The sequence below is a fragment of the Quercus robur genome, chromosome 9, assembly GCF_932294415.1.
Source record: "Quercus robur chromosome 9, dhQueRobu3.1, whole genome shotgun sequence".
Lineage (NCBI taxonomy): Eukaryota > Viridiplantae > Streptophyta > Magnoliopsida > Fagales > Fagaceae > Quercus > Quercus robur.
In genome coordinates this window covers 6,485,762-6,503,706 of record NC_065542.1, presented here as the reverse complement: position 1 = coordinate 6,503,706, position 17,945 = coordinate 6,485,762, and the positions used below count along the sequence as shown (strand labels likewise).

Genomic DNA, 17,945 nt, shown 5'->3' with positions numbered 1-17,945 from the left:
AAGGTGGGTTTTGGTAATGCCGAGCCTTTATTATGGCTCATTCATTTCAGCCCTTGAAGGACGCGGGTAACTCTTCACATGCCCAAGGAATGTACCGGTCTACGAGCTGTTCCCCTTAATTTGCGCACGTTGCCCTTATGCCATTTGGGTATTCAAGGCGCGTCTTTAATATCCTCCCTTTACGAGGCCTCCCAGATCTGACGGTTATTGATGGTGTGGGAGAACGAAACGGCGTATTCTTATTTGCAGGTTTCCTTGGGGATTTGAACGTGTTATGTACCCTTTTCTTCGTCCCTTATATAAAGAGAGAAGACAAAAGGTGATTCTCTCATATCTGAATCCCCCAGGCTCTTCCCAGAGTTCACTTCTTCCCTCTGGTTATACCCTATCCAATAATACGTTCATCATAATAGTCAGCCATGAATAAACCATTCCTTTCCCAGAAACGCCATGTCCTGATAAAGCTTGAGATGGCTCGGTCAGGGCAAGGATGGCGGAGACTCAAGATTTGTCTCCCCTTCCTTTTAGCCAAAATCCGAAGCAGGGACTCGTCACATCTCACTTTCGGTGTGACTGAGTCAAAAACATCCATTATCACCACCGTCCGCTCTCTCACGAGCATATCTAACATGGCGCCAGCGTGTTAGGAGTCAGGACTGGGGCAGGGACCAAGTGCCTCTGCTTCTTCCTCTCTTCGTTCACTGGCGCACCCCTTTGCCTCTCTTTCTTCTTCTTTCCACCACCAGATCCATCCTGGTGCTTTTCCTTTTCGCTCTTTTGCTCCTTTCTCTTTCTTTTCATCTCTTCTCTCTTCTTCTCCTCCTTCCTACTCATGTCCTCCATCTTCTTCATTCATCTCCTCCATCTTCTGCTCATGTCCTCCATCTTCTTCTTCCTTCGCGCTCCTTGATGACAAGAGCTTGCTGAAGTGCTTCCATGTGTTCCAATTCTTCTTCCTTCTCCTTCATCTTTTTCTAAAGAAGGTTCTTCTCCGGATATGAGCAGTATTGAGGCAGAGATTGGAGAGACTTTGAAGGCGAGTTTAAAAGACACTTAACCGTTTACTGATCTGTATTGCGGATGCTATTGTTGCTTTAGCAATTCATTTTTTTTTTTTTTTTTTGTATAGGCTTGTTTAAGCCCTTCTTTGTACGTTGTAATAATTTTTCATATTAATAAAAGTTATTGTTATTCTACTTCGCATGTTCTGTTTATATGTTTTAATAAATTTGCAAACACTGTTCGGCACAATAGTATAGCATTTGAATTAATGACAACTAAGGCCAAAATATTTGCTAATAAAAAGATGCCACCATAACTTTAACAGAATTACTTGACATAGCAATGCCGATCAGGGAGGGATGAAACTTACCTCAAAATTAGCCAAGATGAGGACTGATATTCGATACGGTGTAAGAAGTAACTATCCGAGGACATGTCATCCGCAAAACGAACAGTTTCCTTAGGCTATTGAATAGGGGGTCATCTTGCCATCTTAACATACTGGCCTTAACATTTTACAGTATTTGAGCCGAGGACTTTCCCGTCCGAGTACTTGGTTTCCCTATAGGCTTGAGTCCGAGGACCATGCAATGCCTTGGTTCTGTCCAAAAATTTTTAGAGTACTTGGTTTCCCCATAGGCTTGAGTCTGAGGACCATGCAATGCCTTGGTTCTGTCCAAAACTTTTAGAGTACTTGGTTTCCCCATAGGCTTGAGTCCGAGGACCATGCAATGCCTTGGTTTTGTCCAAAACTTTTTAGAGTACTTGGTTTCCCCATAGGCTTGAGTCCGAGGACCATGCAATGCCTTGGTTCTGTCCAAAACTTTTTAGAGTACTTGGTTTCCCCATAGGCTTGAGTCCGAGGACCATGCAATGCCTTGGTTCTGTCCAAAACTTTTTGAGTTCAATTTCTCCCTTTCTTCAGGTATATCACGAGGCGCCGAGCAGGAGGTTGCCCTCGGCAGCGGCTATTCTTCGACGTGGGCCATAGTCCCTGGGCCCTTATGCAGAACGGGCCTGGGCCGCGAATTCACTAGGCCCACGAATTAAGAGGTATTTATGCAATCTTTGGCCACGCGGCACTTTCTGATGTCCCAGTGTTCGAGGTGCGCCTTTACGAGGCTCCTTTAATCTTGTGGTTGCAGTTGACGTTGGAAGTTGGGCCAGAGCTATTTTGTCTGTAGCGTTCCTTGGGACGCTGCGTGAGTTGACTGCCACCACCTTGTCTTTTCAAATAAATAGGAGGGAGAGAGAGTTGCTTTATATACACACAGCTCCTTCAGTTTCCTCCCAAATCACAACTCCTATATTCAGTGCTGTCCTCCCTTAACATAACATGTTTGAGGCGAAGGTCGGGAAGGAAGAACTCTCTCCGCCACAGAAGCGCCGTGTCTTCATGAGACTCAAAATAGTAAGGTATGGGCGCAGGAAGCATAAGTTCAGGGGAATACTCCATTTCGACCGAGGGGAAAGGGTGTTTCTCCCCCTTTTAGTCAAAATCCGAAGCAGGTTCTGTTCATGCCAGAATCTTGGCGTGTCAAAAGAAAGATTCTCCGCCATCAGTGCCTCTGCCTTGTGGCAGGTAAATATTTAGAGAAAGCCCCTCAACTTCTGGCTCCCTGCACCTTTCCTTCAACGGTGTCAGGCTCAAGTTGGGTTTCTTTTGCTGCCTGAGTTATGGGCACGTAAAAGTATTGAGGAAGGACAAGGTCTTGGAGCAGTAGCCAACCTCTCCTCTGATCCACTTCCTCGGCTTTGTTTTATTTTCTTGTATCTTTCCTTTTGATTAAGTGGTTAGCTTTAACATAGGCTGGTTCCAGCTTTTCATTGTACGCTGTACTATTTCTTTGTTTTAGTAAAAATAGAAATTTATTTACATGTTTTGTGTACTGATCCTTTGGGCAACATTACTTTGTGAATGGGTATGCTCCATGTGTGTGTTGCTTCAAGAATATTTAGAGCAAAATACCTTGAAACATAATCTAACTAATTCTAATTTACCAGTACTACCAGGCATTATATCGACAATTCATAGTAAATCAAATTTAGGAAACTAACCGGGGTAACAGTTGAATATTCTGTGATAAACGCGCGAATACCGTCCCAGACTGATAATCCCTGAATAATCCATCCGAGCGGTTGACTGGGAAATAGGGAGCTCCGACTGTGATTTTGTGTACTTGGTTTCCCCATAGGCTTGGGTCCGAGGACCATGCAAGGCCTTGGTTCTGTCCAAAACTTGTAAGATTTCTTTTTTGTACTTGGTTTCCCCATAGGCTTGGGTCCGAGGACCATACAAGGCCTTGGTTCTGTCCAAAACTTGTAAGATTTCTTTTTAAGTAATTTTTTCTCTATACTCATTTATTTTTCGAAGGTTAACCCCTAGGCCATGGAGGGGAGAGTTGGCTTGAGGCCGGAAGCCCCTAGAGCTGCCCGCGCCGTTAGTAGTGCAAGGCGTAGCCCCTAGCAGAAGCTTATGTCAGAGCCACAACTACACGTCGCCGGAAATGGGAAAAACTCGCGAATCTCTACTTGCTAGGGAGTTGACTCATGCACCACCTGTGCCAACGCGCAAGCCTTCCCACAGACGGCGCCAATTGTAGGGACACGATTCTCAAACGGCCCAACGATTACGTTGGGCTCGCACGTGAAGGATCCCTCACAATAAAATTTGTAGAGAGTGGGCTTGAAAGGCTAGCGTTTGGTCACAGGGCGTTGGTCCAAACCGGATTTTAAGGAACTCAGATAAGAAAAGGCTTCAGCCTGGATATCCAAGCCCCACAGCTTTATAACTCGAGGGATTGGACTCCTCAGATCAAGTCCGAGGAGCACTAATGTTTTTCTTCGGTTACCCGGCGGGGGGTTTTTCGTGGTGGTGTACATAAATTATCCGGGCATTCTCATCCCTGGAGTTTTTTCCAGGAAGTGAGATGGGGATCCCCCTCCATAATTAGTTTACCTTTCCTTTTATACTAGCCTACGTTTGTTGTCCCTCGTCCACGTGTAGGGTCAATTTTTCCCAGGACTGATATTTGTCCCTTCAATCTAATCCCAGAATTGTTGGGGATGGTTAATAAAGCCTAAAAATCAGGTTCTGTTAGGTGTAAAGTCTTATCAGTGAAGGGTATTAAGGACAACTTCCCTGAGATATTTTAGATCTTCTTACGGATTTGTTCTTATAGCTCTCTTTTACCCCTTTTTGTCAAGGGAGCTTTAGGCTTGCCGAGGACTAAACCGTCCTCGATTGCATATCTGGGCCATCCTCGGCCTTATACTTTTAAGCTTGGGCCATAACTTTTTTCAGCTTGGGCTTGCGAGCTCCCCACAAGCAAGTGGGCCTGGCCTATAAACTATCAGGCCCCACATATATATTTTCATTAGTTGATATTAGTATTTTATTTTTTGAGTGAATTACATAATTTTAGTGTTTTGATATAATATAGATGGAAAAATTCAAGTCTAGATTGAGAGCACTTACTTAAGATTGGGAAAAATACAAGTCTGGATTGAGAGTACTTATTCTAAATCAGAATTTATTAAAAATATAGATGGAAAAAAGTAATATTATTATTTTTTAATTTTTTTAATTTAATGATTTGTGGTATTATCTTTCTTTAAATTCTTTTTTTTTTTTTCCATTAGTTGATATTAGTATTTTATTTTTTGAGTGAATTACATAATTTTAGTGTTTTGATATGATATAATTTGAATTTGGAGACTAATTCCTAAGTTAGATAGAAATTACTATAACTTTGGTTCTCTTAAACTTTTAATGATTCACTTGAGGACATGAAAACTTTTTTTCTATTGACATGTGAAGCTCATATTGAAATGTATAAATTATTCAACATACCATGGCAGAAATTCCTTTATAAATAAATTTATTGTCCTCTTCATTCTCTAAAAAGAATGATCATATATATTTTCATACAAGCACTCAAAATAGCTAATATGATAAAACAATGACGCACGAAGCAAGCTCTTTAAGTTGATGACTCTGCTGTGTGGTTAGAAGAAGCACCAAACTTTTCACTAAACTGTTTACAATAAGACTGGTAGAGTTTCTAAAACCTAGAAGGTTCTCCTGTTTAGAACTCTAGAACAAAATGATAAAAGTGGTAATGAAAACAAGGGGGAGTATACTGAATGTAAAGCTAAAATAATATACTAGAAAGGGGGAATAATATACTAAATGAAAAGCTTTATAATAAAAATAATATACTAAAAAGGGGGAATAATATACTAAATGAAAAGCTTTATAATATTGAGCACAATACTTACAACTAGTTTACTATTGGCTAACTAAAACCATGAATACAAATGAACGGAAGCTTGAACACATATTTAAACTATTTACAAAAAAGACTCGTAGAGTTTCTAAAACCTAGAAGGTTTTCTTGTTTAGAACTCTGGACGACTAATGATAAAACTATTAAAAAAAAACCAAATGCCTTCAGAATGGGATTGAGCTTCTAATTTATAGAGACTGGGGAAGTGTTAGATCCTTTGAAGATCTTGCAAATTCCGGGACTAAATTGCTTTTACTGGAGTGAAATGCACCAAAAGCGAATCTGCTTTTACTGTTGGAGTTGAAAGCAAATCTGCTTTATCAGGATACTGTTTACTAGTTTTGTCTTCTTGTGCCAGTAGAGATATTGTTTACTGGTTTTATCTTCTTGTGCCAATAGTGAATAGTATTTTGATACCAATGTGACTATAGTCCTATAACCTCTAGACGCTGGTTGGTGTAGTTGTTTTTTTCTATGACTTTTCTTACTACCTTTTCCTCTTCAGTAAGAAGCCTTAAGGGTGAGGCAACTACTCAACTACCTTGGTGTTTAATTATAATGGTTTCCAAGGGTGGATGACTAGATTGGGCTACCGGCCTATTTTCTTTAGTCCAATTGGTCTTTGTGAGGACACAACACTTGTGCCACTCAAAATGGTTTCCTACGTAATCGAAGAAGGATAATTCTCCACGAATCTCAATAAAATGGAGAGAATCCGGCTCCTAATCTGTTTACAGTAAAAAGATGGTGATCACCAAAACCCTATTGTTGTCACCATTGAATTATAAAAATAATTTCTCTAAAAAAATAATAATAGTAATCCTAGATCCTGGACATCTCCATTAAAACTACGAAAAGCATTAGTTGCACTACAAGGTTATTTCAGAATAAATACATCAAACGCAAGTAGTTTATTAATCGGGCTACATGAACGTTTGGATAGCTAATGCGTTTCAGTGTTTTGCGTTGTTGTTGTTTTTTTTTTTTTTTTTTTTCGAGACCAGCTCCTCTTGTTAGAAGTATGAAAATAAACAGTATTTTCATTTATGAACAGTAACTGAAAATTTTTTTTTTTTATTGTTTTCAATTTTCAGCAAAATAAGCAGCATCCAAACCAACCGTACATATCAACAAATAAAATAGGTTTTTGTTAGAAGTCGTTTAGTTGAAAAATTTTGTTAGAAGTCGTTTAGTTGAAAAATTATGCAAGTCGTTGGAAGTTTCAGCAAGCTCCAACTCAAGCATTCCCTCACAACTCACAGGTTAACCATCACCGGAACTCAATCTCATTATCTGAGAGAGTAGACTGGACACTACTTAATCTTGACATTTTCAATATAAGCCTTCACAGCTCAATATAGTCGATGTATTTTCTCGCCTTCAATTACAGTTGATGGACTTGGTACAGTATTAATGGGACAACCTCATTTTTTCCCCGAGCCATACATCCCAGTAGTTGAAGTAGCATGCACTTAGCTTAAGAAAATGAAGAAATGCTTCTTTTTTTAATTTTTTTTTTTTTAATATTGATTTCTCTTCTAATCCTTATATTTTGGAAGTTGCTTTTATGCAAGTGGAAAGAATATATATGATCAGAGAACTATGCAACTATTGTGCTTTACCAGTCTTCCAGAACGTTTGGATATCCAAATTGCTGTCACAAGAAGCAGCCGAATGAGGAAGAAGATAATTCTCATCATGAAACTGGTGACCACAAATGGACATAGTTCTCATAAAGTTTGGATCTTAGCTGCTTTAAGGGATATTTTAACTGAGAGGATATCAATATGTTGTGTGTTTTGGTCGAGTAAGAAGCCATGAAGGTTCAGATTCTTTTAAGCCTCACAACCAAAAACGAAAACTATTCATATATCATCCCCAAAAGAGCACTTTTTAACATACATCATTATTGAAATGGGGCACAAAAGGATTGAAATTTAACAATTGAGATTTGAGACTATGGAATCTCGTTTTATTCTAATACCAAAAAATTTTAAAAATTAAATTTAAAAATTTTTTAAAAAAAAATTTATATGTTAGCTAAAGAGTAGACATAATAATATGCCAGGCTATCCTTAGGTATGGCAATTTTGTAGTATGACATATCCTTTGATCCTAAACTACTTCAATTCTACATATGTTAATCTAATGATTTACATTATTCATAGTCAACGAAATAATATTTCATGCAGACAAGAATACTCATGTGATCTTCCAATCCAAATGTAATTACCCCTTTCCTTTTTTTTGTTGAATATATGTAATTACATTTGGTTTCTCATTTCCCATATCTTAGAATATAATTTCACAAGCAGCAACTACTTCTAAAGTTGCTTAAGATATTTACTTATAAAGTTGCTTGAGACATTTTGGAGTTTTCCCTGTGCAAATCATTCCTTAGCATAATATATTTACTTACTAGCAGCAATCTGACCATCAAGGATCACCAGATTACCTCCTTTTTCCTGCAAACTAAATGGAAACAAACTATTCTGCACATTATAATTTTTGGTTACCTCCAGGCACCTACAAACAGGCAAGTTTAATGTTTGCAAAATGGTCTCGCATCCCAGCCCACTGAAGTAGATTTTCATGAATGTGGCAACAACATTTCGGATAAAGAATCACTCTGCAAACACAAAGTAAATTACCTATACCTGTCTGATCCTGATAACTCCAAAACTAACCACAACTCTGTAAAACAAGTAACAAATTTCACATAAGAATAAAATACAGTGATTGCTGTCCCTCTTATTTCTATAGCATCTTAATAATTGCCCATTCACGGCATACTGGATGCACCTTGTTATCATTTGAATCAAAAACTATAGTGAGGGCAGGGGACGGATGGGAGAAAAGAATGAGTCTTCCTACCTTAAAGATCATTGTAGAAAGGATGAAACGCTGCATAGGATTGTATGAAGCCATATCTGGATGGCCCATAAGTGTTGCCTTAAAGGCATTGACTAAATCATCCAATATTTTCCAAACTGGTAGAGTACTTTGATGAGGTCAAACATATGGTAATATAAGCAGAATTTGCAAACAAACCGGTTTAACTCAACCTAAGAACCATAAAATAAGGGGGAAGAGAATCTGAGAAGGAATTATCAATCCATGGGGTTGTGTTGATAGAAATAAGGTCTAATTGTTACCTCAAAAATGAGAAAAAACCGCGTCATCTCTCTGAGCAGCAATGTCAATCATGCATATAACTTTGTGTCTGACCACTAAAAATACTCTGAACAAATTAAATAGCCCAATATGACTCCCAAAAGATAAGAGGCTCTGAAAACAATGTTTCAGAGACGATGCATAAAAAAGAATTCCACCAAAGCCTAAATTAGATTTAAAAGAGTTACAACAATGAAGTTGTACCTACCTCAACCCTTTTCTCCATTAATAATATTGATGAAAGGGAGATGGTATAGTCTCAACAAAGCTGTGAAATAGGAAAAAAAAGTTTCACCCGTGATGAAAAAAATAACTCAGGACTCCAAACACATGTTCATAAAAGTTTCCAGGATAAAAATCTACCTCAAACACATGTTCAGACATCTATCGAAATAATCCACTAATATGGGCGAACTGGACTTCTAGGTGCCCTTCAGTGACCATGTCTAACAGGGGAACGTGACCTGCTTCGATCACGGTACCTATCTCTGCCACCTTCTCTTCCGTTCCTCAACCTCCAATCCACTCCTCTCCCTCCATCCCGACTACCTCGAGCATTCCAGTCTCTAGACCTATCACGTTCTCGGTGTCTATCCCGCTCTCTGTCTCTATCACGATCATGATACCTGTCCCTGTCCCTGTCCCTGTCACCAGAATCACTTCTCCTCCTCCTTTCAGATTCCTTCTCTCTTTGCTTCTTCCGTTCTTCTGCTTCTTTCTCCTTGGCTAATCTTTCCTCTTCCCTAGCCTTCTCTCTAGCTGCCTGCATCATGATAATCCATGTTCTTTATTGACCAAAAACAGAATAGATATATTTCATCCTTAAACTTGTTTCTGAAGGGAGACTCACCTTGTACTCTGCTATGAAATCCCGGACCATGCCATAACCAATGTGCTGCTTCCCTGTGACATGAGACTGGGTCCTCTCAGCAGCATCATTTGCTACAAGAAAAGAACCACATATCTCACACAGAGCCATCTTTTTCTCCTGTGCTAGCATTAACACTTTATCAGTCTGGGGTTGTTGAGTCAAGGCTGTCTTCTCAACATTAAGCAACTCCACCTAAAAGAAAGACAACCGAAAAGTTTGACATTAATAACTAGAAACCTCAATGTGATACAGTTTGGAAATGGTATGGGAAGTTCAATCCCCCCCTGCCCCTCTCTCCCCCTTTATTTGTTTGGTCAATACTCGTAATTCAATCAAGAGATTATTAGTTGTGGCTTCAATGCACAACAAAAACACTTAGGGCATTACTAACAGAACCTTTCAATGCACAACAAAAACACTTAGGGCATTACTAACAGAACCTTTCTCATGAGTGCTTCAGCTTCATCCACCTTCCCAGCTTCACCAAGGGTCTCCACTTGTTCCAGTAGATTCTTTATTTTTTCTTCCACTACGGATAACTGTTCAGATTTTTCGGCTGATAGTGGAGGTGGTGGAGTGGGTTCCACCTCCTGAGCAAGGCGCTCTCGCCCACGCCTAACTCTTCTATCCAAGTCTGTCACCTGCAACAGAACACGTAACATGATTAAGAAATACATAGACAACTGGAAATATTGGATTTTGGGGGGGGGTGGGGGTGGGGGGGGTGTGGAGTAAATTTGTAACCCACCAACTTTTCACAAAACTGAGAAAGCTCAGCTTCAAATCTCGGCACGTACTTGTCATGTCTTGGAGACTGCTCAAAACTAAAGCCAACAAAATAGAAATCAACCATTAAAATCCAAGAAAAAATACATATAATATAATGAACTATCATATTAGCACAAGGGGAGGAAAAAAATCTGATGCAAGTCGTTAGCTAGAAACAATGCCCAAATACCCATCAAATTCTTCTATAAAAACAAGGCGAAAAACCCATTTTCGTCCCTACATTTTTACGCGATTCCCACTTTGGTCCCTAAGTTTTTTTTTCACCGCTTTTAGTCCCTATTTAGAAAAACACGTTCTGTTTTAGTCCCTACCGTCAGTGCCCTAACGGCAAAGTCCTAGGGCAGACGGAACACCCTATTAGCTGACATGGTACCGATGTGGCGCTGATGTGGCGATTAAGTGGCATTTTTATATGCTACGTCAGCATTTTAATTTTTTATAAAAAGCCACATCAAAAAATTTAAACCAAAAAAGAAAATAAATTAAAAATCAAAACTTAAGCTTGCCCAGAAAATCAAAACTTATGCTTTGAAACCAAACACAAAAAGAAAACACAAAACTCAAACCGGACTCCCTTAATATTTTCAAACCTTCCTCTCTATCTTCCAAAACTCTCACAACTCTTTCTAACTCCATTGCCGGCCTCTCTGCTCATCTCCACCACTGCCGCCACTAAAACCGACAGTGGTTCATCGCCTCACCACATCTAACCGACCCACTCTCATGATTCGCTCAAGTCTCTCTCTGACCACCTGTGACCGATCCACTCTCACGAATTGTTGTCTCTCTCTCCCAGATAGGCAAGCTTCTCTCTTTCATCTCTCTATCTCTTAGCTCAGTGGTGTGGATCTGGGTTTGTAGGTTGTGGGTTTGTGAGTTTTGCTGATTTGGGTTTGCGGATTTGTGACGGATTGGTGCACTGATCTGTGGCGGATTTGTGCGTTCGTGGGTTTGTGAGATTTGTTGATCTAGGTTTGTGGGTTTTTGGCGGATTGGTACACTGATCTGTGGCAAATTTGTGGGTTATGATTCAAAGGCTGGGTTTGAGAGAATGGTGGGATTTGGAGGATGGTGGAGATCGGTGGGTTTCCAAGTTGGATTTGATTTTGTGTTTCGATGGATTGGTGGGTTTCCAACTTGAAGATTGGTGTTGATTTTGTGAACAAAGAGGATGCAGGTCTTTTGATTTTAGTGGGTATATGTTGGGTTAAAATTTTTGAATATGCAGATCTGTTTCTGGGTTTGATTGTTGGTGTATGTTGATTTCTGGGTTTTCAATTTTGGTGGGTGTATGTTGATTTCTGGATTTAGGTTGGTGTATGTTGATTATTGTTTGATCTAAGTTCTGAATTTCGATTTGTTTGGTTACAAAGAAAGTACCGGAAAGGCAAAGAAAAGAAAAGACAAGAAACTAGGAATTAATTTACTAAAAACATGAAGAATATGAACTGTAAGAAAACGAAGAACACAAAGATGATCTTCCAACAAAATAATGAAATGAAAAGAAAAGAAAAGAAAATTTTATGTTAATTATTAATTATTATTTAAATAATTAAATAATAACTAAAATTTTATTTTATTTTAAAATGCTGACGTGGCATATAAAAATGCCACTTAATCGCCACATCGACGCCACGTCAGCTAATAGGGTGTTCCATCTGCCACCTAGGATTTTGCCGTTAGGACACTGACGGTAGGAACTAAAACAGAACGTGTTTTTCTAAATAGGGACTAAAAGCGGTGAAAAAAAAAGTTAGGGACCAAAGTGGGAATCGCGTGAAAATGTAGGGACGAAAATAGGTTTTTCGCCTAAAAACAATTATAATATGTAACGTGGGCATTAACCTGACATTAAACATCACTGTGAAATTTACACAAATGTATATGGTAAAGACTACCAACACCTGCTGCACCGAAAAGTCTCAAGTTTTCTAAATGCTAAAAGAGATGCAAGACACCAAATTGATGGATGAAAAACAGCACATAGACCAAGGGATTGAGACACCAAGCTAATTCCATATGTAATAAAACCCCTTGCATAACCCCTAAAACAAATAAGAAATATGTGTATGCAACTCCTGGATAATTGCACCCCAACCTTCATTCTACTACATTTTGTCACTCAGAACTATAAGTACAAGGCTGTAATATGAAGTGAGATATTAAAACAAATCTGATCTCACAACACTAATCAGAATCAATTCTATAAACCTTAATTTTGATAGTATACATTAAAAAAAATAATAATAAAAGATAAATTTTCTTCATGAACAAGAAATTTAGGTGGATCTTGAGGAGTTAATATGTAAAAACACCTTAACATGTTTCTTTATAGAAGCTGGTCATGTATTTTGATAAGTAATAAGCTTCGTTGAAAATCAATATTAACAAAAAATAAAATAAAACAGGGCACACAGGCAGTGTGCTAAAAGGCAACAAAAAAAAGAAACTAAACAGGAATGAAAGTACTAATAGAGATCCTAATGGGATTGCCACTAATAGAGAGGCTTCTGTGGCCTCGTCTCTCGAACGGTTGGGGACCGAGGCTCGAAGAAGCTGGAAGGTTCTTTTACTTAGGGATCCTAATGATTGGGAGATGGGAGATGTGGATGATTTCCTTCACACCTTGGCTTCTAGTTTACCTCAATCTGAGCAAGGTGACCGTATGATATGGAAATTGTCGAAGAAAGGAGATTTTAACATACGCTCGTTCTACGATAGGCTTCGAAGCCCCTTGCCTATTATCTTTCCTTGGAAAGGTATTTGGAAGGTTAAGGCTCCTACGCGCGTCTCTTTCTTTGTTTGGACTGCAACTTGGGAGAAGATTCTTACAGGAGACATTCTGCGAAGTAGAGGCTTTGATTTTGTTGACTGGTGCGTTGTGTCATTGTAATGGGGAGACGGTGAATCATTTGCTTCTCCATTGTGAAAAAGCTTATCAGTTGTGGAGCTTGGTGTTTAGATCCTTTGGGATTTCTTGGGTCTTGCCTAGATCGGTTGCAGATATGCTTTTCAGTTGGTGGAATTGGTTTGGAAAGCACTCCTCTAGCATTTGGAATTTAGCTCCGATGTGCCTTATGTGGTGTATTTGGAGGGAGTGAAATTGGCGGACTTTTGAGGACATGGACAAATCCGATGACCAATTGCTTGCTTATTTTTGTGGTTCTCTCTTTGATTGGTCTAGGGCTTGGGGACTCACCTCTAGTGACTCTCTCCCTTTGTTCCTTAGTTCTCTTCTTTGTAATTAGCTCTTTGTTGTTTTCCGTTTGTTTTCTAGTCTTTTTCTTCTTCTTTTTGTTTCTTTCTCTGTACTCTTTGCCCTACCTTATGTTTTCATGGGGTAGTTTCTTGAATATACATCTTTCTTATTTATCAAAAAAAAAAAAAATTTGGCTAAATAACTAGGATAGTAGTTTTTTTTTTTTTTGACAAGTTGGAGAGTAGAAACACTATCAGTTCCCAGAACTGCAACTTTCAGTGCTTTTTTTTTTTTTTTTTTTTTTTTGGTAATTTACAGCAAACATTAGGATACAGTATCAGTTCAAGCTATAAAGATAAGTAGCATCACTATGATTATGCAAAATATCCATTTTGCTAATATTAAAGCATCAAACATTTTCTGCCATTCTGGTGTAATTTTCCATTGACTAAAATTTTCAATCACACCAATCACCAGAAAACGCAGATAACATTTTCCCTGGAGAATATTTTATTCTGAAATGAGCACGCCTTGGCAACCATTTGTATTCATGAGTATATATATAAGTAATATAACAATTACGTTACTTTGACAAAACCAATAACAAAAGGCAATGATTATGAAATTTTATATACCAATTATCAAGTCACAATTTCACACAAAAAAGGAAATTAAATTTAACAATAAGGCAATATCATTATATTATGCATAAGTAATAATAATGGCAGAATCACCCTTTCCATCCCAATTTATGTAAAGAGTCTAAAGACATCAATGCATCAACTATTGTCATACACATACATTATACACAGTTAGGTCAAGGTTGAGAAGATAAGTTTATAAAGCACTGAAGTATAGGAGGAGGAGGAGGAGGAGCAGCACTCACACAAGAGGAACTTGGCACTAAGACATAACATGCCACCAATTAATTTAAGCTAAATTGTCACCACTTAGACATATCAATATTATCTCTCCAAACCATCTTTTTTATTATTAAAAAACACATTTGCTATTCACAAGCCAAATTAAAATCACAATCTATCTGCCACTCACAATCCATTTTTTTTAATTGGTAAGTTACATATGCACCAAATGAGTCTTGAACCTACGACTTCACCATCCACCTAGCACTTGCAAGGGGAAGAGGTGCCAATTAAGCTAGAGGACATTGGCCTGCTATTCATAAACCTTATGAATGAAAAATAGTAAAATATTTGTGTTTAGTGTGAAAGTTCACACTTAGACAAAGGGCTCTGCACTCAACTTCCAAGATGCCTCTTGCATCACGGAAACTCCCAACAGAAAGATTTACAACATAATCCAAGTAAACAACCCATTAAATTAATTCATTGATTTAGAAGAATAAGTTATTCTTCTCTTCGTGCACTGATCTGATCATAATGCTAAGATCGGTTACCTCAAAAAGGAAAAACCAGCAACGGCTTAGGATACCAAGTTAGGCATATCTATGTTCCATCCTACAGTACACATAAGAAGCAGCAAACTTAATCATATAAATACAATATCAAGAACATTCTCTTAACAGAAACCGATCATTCTGACCAAAGGTTATAACTTTAAGAGCTTAGGAAGCTCACTGTTACAATGTATAACCAAATGTTTCACAAATTAAAGACAATACAACTGACAATCATACAAGCATAGTGCTTTCCTATTGCATGAGTTGCAAACCCATACAATGTAAACCCAGTAAGAATCCTAGAGAAATACAACACATAAAAAAAATATTCATAAAACAATTGCACAACTATTCATCCAAATCAATCACCTTTCTTTCAACTTCTGATCATGTATTCTAGGGCATGGTCCTGATCCAAAAAAACAAAAAACAATGATTAGTCAAACCTTACACTCACCAAACATCAAAACAAATACTCCATTTGGTTGCTGATAACTTTTAGTAAAAGAAAATAATCAAAATTTTGTCTAAAATTTTTTACCTAGATCTGGAAGCTAAGTAATCAAAAACCTTTCTGCAACTCAGCCAATCAAAACTCATTGGCAACATCAAATTAGAATCCTCAACTTCCAAAAACCAAAACAGCAAAGACCCTAATACCCTACACTTTCAAAAGTTTCAAATTAGACCGAGGTTTAAAGCTCCTACAAAATAAATCCTATATTTCTTTTTCAAATCAAAACATAGACTTTTAAGATTGTATCAATTTAAACCACTAGTCAAACTTGAAAAGCACAGGGTTTACTTTAAAATAACATGATTCTTAAAAGCCTTCAAGAGTTAGGCCCTTTTGAAGGTTTAAGTATTGTAAGTCTTTATAATAAAAAAAAAAAAAAAAACATGATTCTTAAAGTTCATTGTTCGATTTGGAACAAGTGAAACCATCAAGTTTAATTTGTAACAGTCTTAAACTTCAATGTTCAATTTGTAACTCATGAAATTATATGATGTATTTTTTCCCCAAAAGATTCTAGGTATACTTCATGTTAATTTTAAGTTTTAACTAATTGGCAATAAAAGCAATCAAAACTGATTTAACTACCTCAATATGTCTGATAGACTATAAATTTAATCTTTTCTTTTCTTTTCTTTTCTTTTCCTTTCCTTTCCTATGTTTTCTCAGCAACCAAACAGAACCTCAAATTAATAAAAATTATAAATTTCAGCTCACCCAGATCGCTCCTCGTATTGACGAAGAGATCATGCGGACAAAACCGAACCATATAGAAAGCACAAACCTCCTTATCGTCCCAAGTAATTTCCTTGTACCCTTTTCTCTCTTCCTCCGTCAAATTCCGAGCTAAAAACAAAATAAAAATAAAAATAAAAAAATTAACCAAATTTGAATCAGAATCGATTAGATAAAGCATTAGAAACCCTAAATTGGAATAATTACTTGAAAACTTTGGGGAGTAGAAGTGGAAATTAGGGTTTAATGGGAAGAGTACCTGCGCCCATAAGCTCGTCTAGCAGAGCTCGTTGAGCGTCCATGGCTAAGGGAGTAATCTGAAGTGAGAGATTTTGATGTGAATTGCAATTTAGGGTTTTCTTGAGAATTTGGGGATTTTGTGGTGCTTGGGTTTGGGGGCTTGTTAGGTTAGGTGTTTGTGTGTGAGAGGGAGAGGGAGAGGGAGAGGGAGAGTAGTAGTATTTGAGGGACAAAAGAAAAGTGAGCTGTGTGTGAACTGTGAAGTGTGAATGATTTGTGGTTTTTGGCTTTAAGAGAGGGTTAAGAATTTTCAATTTTCACAAACTTTTTGCAAGCAAGTTCCAATCCAACTGGGCAAGGTTGTTTTTATTTTTACTTTATTTTATTTGTGGGAGCAAGGCTGTTTTTATGTTTTATTCTTTCATAACTTTTGATGGTTTGAACCTTTTTTTTTTTTTTTAAAATAGTTGGGGGTGAATTTGGCCCCTGAACATTGTAAATGAATTAAATTGTTCATAAACAACTTAATAAAAAGCTTTTAATATCTGGTTATAAACAAGCTAAAAATTGAGCATTTATTTTAGCTTCTTTAAAAAATAGCCTAAGAAAAACAATTGTTCATGAATGGGCTTGTGAACAATAGAGTTTTATAAAGAACAAGTTGGGCTTAAGTTCGTTTATGGGCTCGTTAATTGAGAGATAAGACCATTTGTCCAAATCAAATGAACTTGATAATATGCTTTGATACAAGTTGGATAATGTACTTGTGTTGAACCTCTAGCTCAAGAGTTTAATATTGAGCACAAGTTGGGCTTGACTAATGAATCAAATTAAGTTAAAGCTTTTTGACTTTTTTTTTTATTTTTTATTTTATAAACAAAAAAGAGCCTCATGCGTGTGATTATTGACCCAGCCCACTTGAATTTGCAAAACTTATGGAGTGGGGCATCCCTGGGTGTATTAGGACTATCCACGTCATGGCACAGCATTTTTGCGAAGTGCACGACTTGAATCAAGCAACTCTTGGACCCGTAGGTGTGACCCAATTTGGGACTCCTACCAACACACCACGCTCCTAGGGGCAAAATTTTTACACTTTTTGACGAGCTCAATCAAAAGCCTATTCATTTCTGGTTTTAAACAAGCTAAAAATTGAGCATTTATTTTAGCTTCTTTAATAAAGAGCCTAAGAAAAACAATTGTTCATGAATGGGCTAGTGGACAATAGAGTTTTATAAAGAACAAGTTGAGCATAGGTTCATATATAGGCTCACTAATAAGCTTGATATAGGCTTGAAAAATAAACTCATATATCTTACTAAACTTTTAATTAATTGGAAGTTAAGAGCATTATTCCAAATCAAATGAATGTGATAAAATGCTTAATACGTGCTAGATAATGTACTTGTATTGAATTGCTAGCTTTAGAGTTTGATACTTAGTATGAGCCTAGCTTGCTCAAGGTTTTTGACTTTTTGACAAACTTGAGCTTGAACTTTTTTTGTAGTTTTGGTTTGAGCTTGAGCCAAGTTTGAACATTTTACTTTTATTGCCGAAAGCTTAAACATTTAATACTTGAAAAAACTTGGCTCATTTATAACCCTACCTAAACATTTAGGTTAGAAACACTATGACAGTTGAGTTACAAAATTCTTGACTTGGTGGTGGAATGTTTGAACTATGAGATTGTATTATTTAGGGCAAATTATATT

General features: G+C 37.4%; 1 protein-coding gene across 3 annotated transcripts; it reads right to left on the bottom strand.

The window, feature by feature from the left end:
• Nucleotides 1-7,498: 7,498 nt before the first annotated feature.
• LOC126700570 (uncharacterized) lies at nt 7,499-16,501 on the bottom strand. Of its 3 annotated transcripts, none has more exons than XR_007647241.1 (9): nt 16,253-16,501; nt 15,976-16,104; nt 15,114-15,153; nt 10,085-10,160; nt 9,777-9,977; nt 9,316-9,528; nt 8,829-9,228; nt 8,674-8,733; nt 7,499-8,532 (listed from the first exon to the last, which is right to left on the bottom strand). XR_007647241.1 is itself a non-coding variant. In XM_050398765.1 (7 exons), the coding sequence occupies exons 1-7, from the start codon at nt 16,293-16,295 to the stop codon at nt 8,899-8,901; spliced, it is 1,032 nt and encodes a 343-aa protein (XP_050254722.1). In that variant the 5' UTR covers nt 16,296-16,501; the 3' UTR covers nt 8,608-8,898. The 3 variants fall into 3 exon arrangements, 1 of the variants encoding a protein (XP_050254722.1); XR_007647242.1 differs by having other exon boundaries at nt 7,499-7,920; XM_050398765.1 differs by lacking the exon at nt 7,499-8,532 and having other exon boundaries at nt 8,608-9,228.
• Between the last annotated feature and the right edge of the window lie 1,444 nt (nt 16,502-17,945).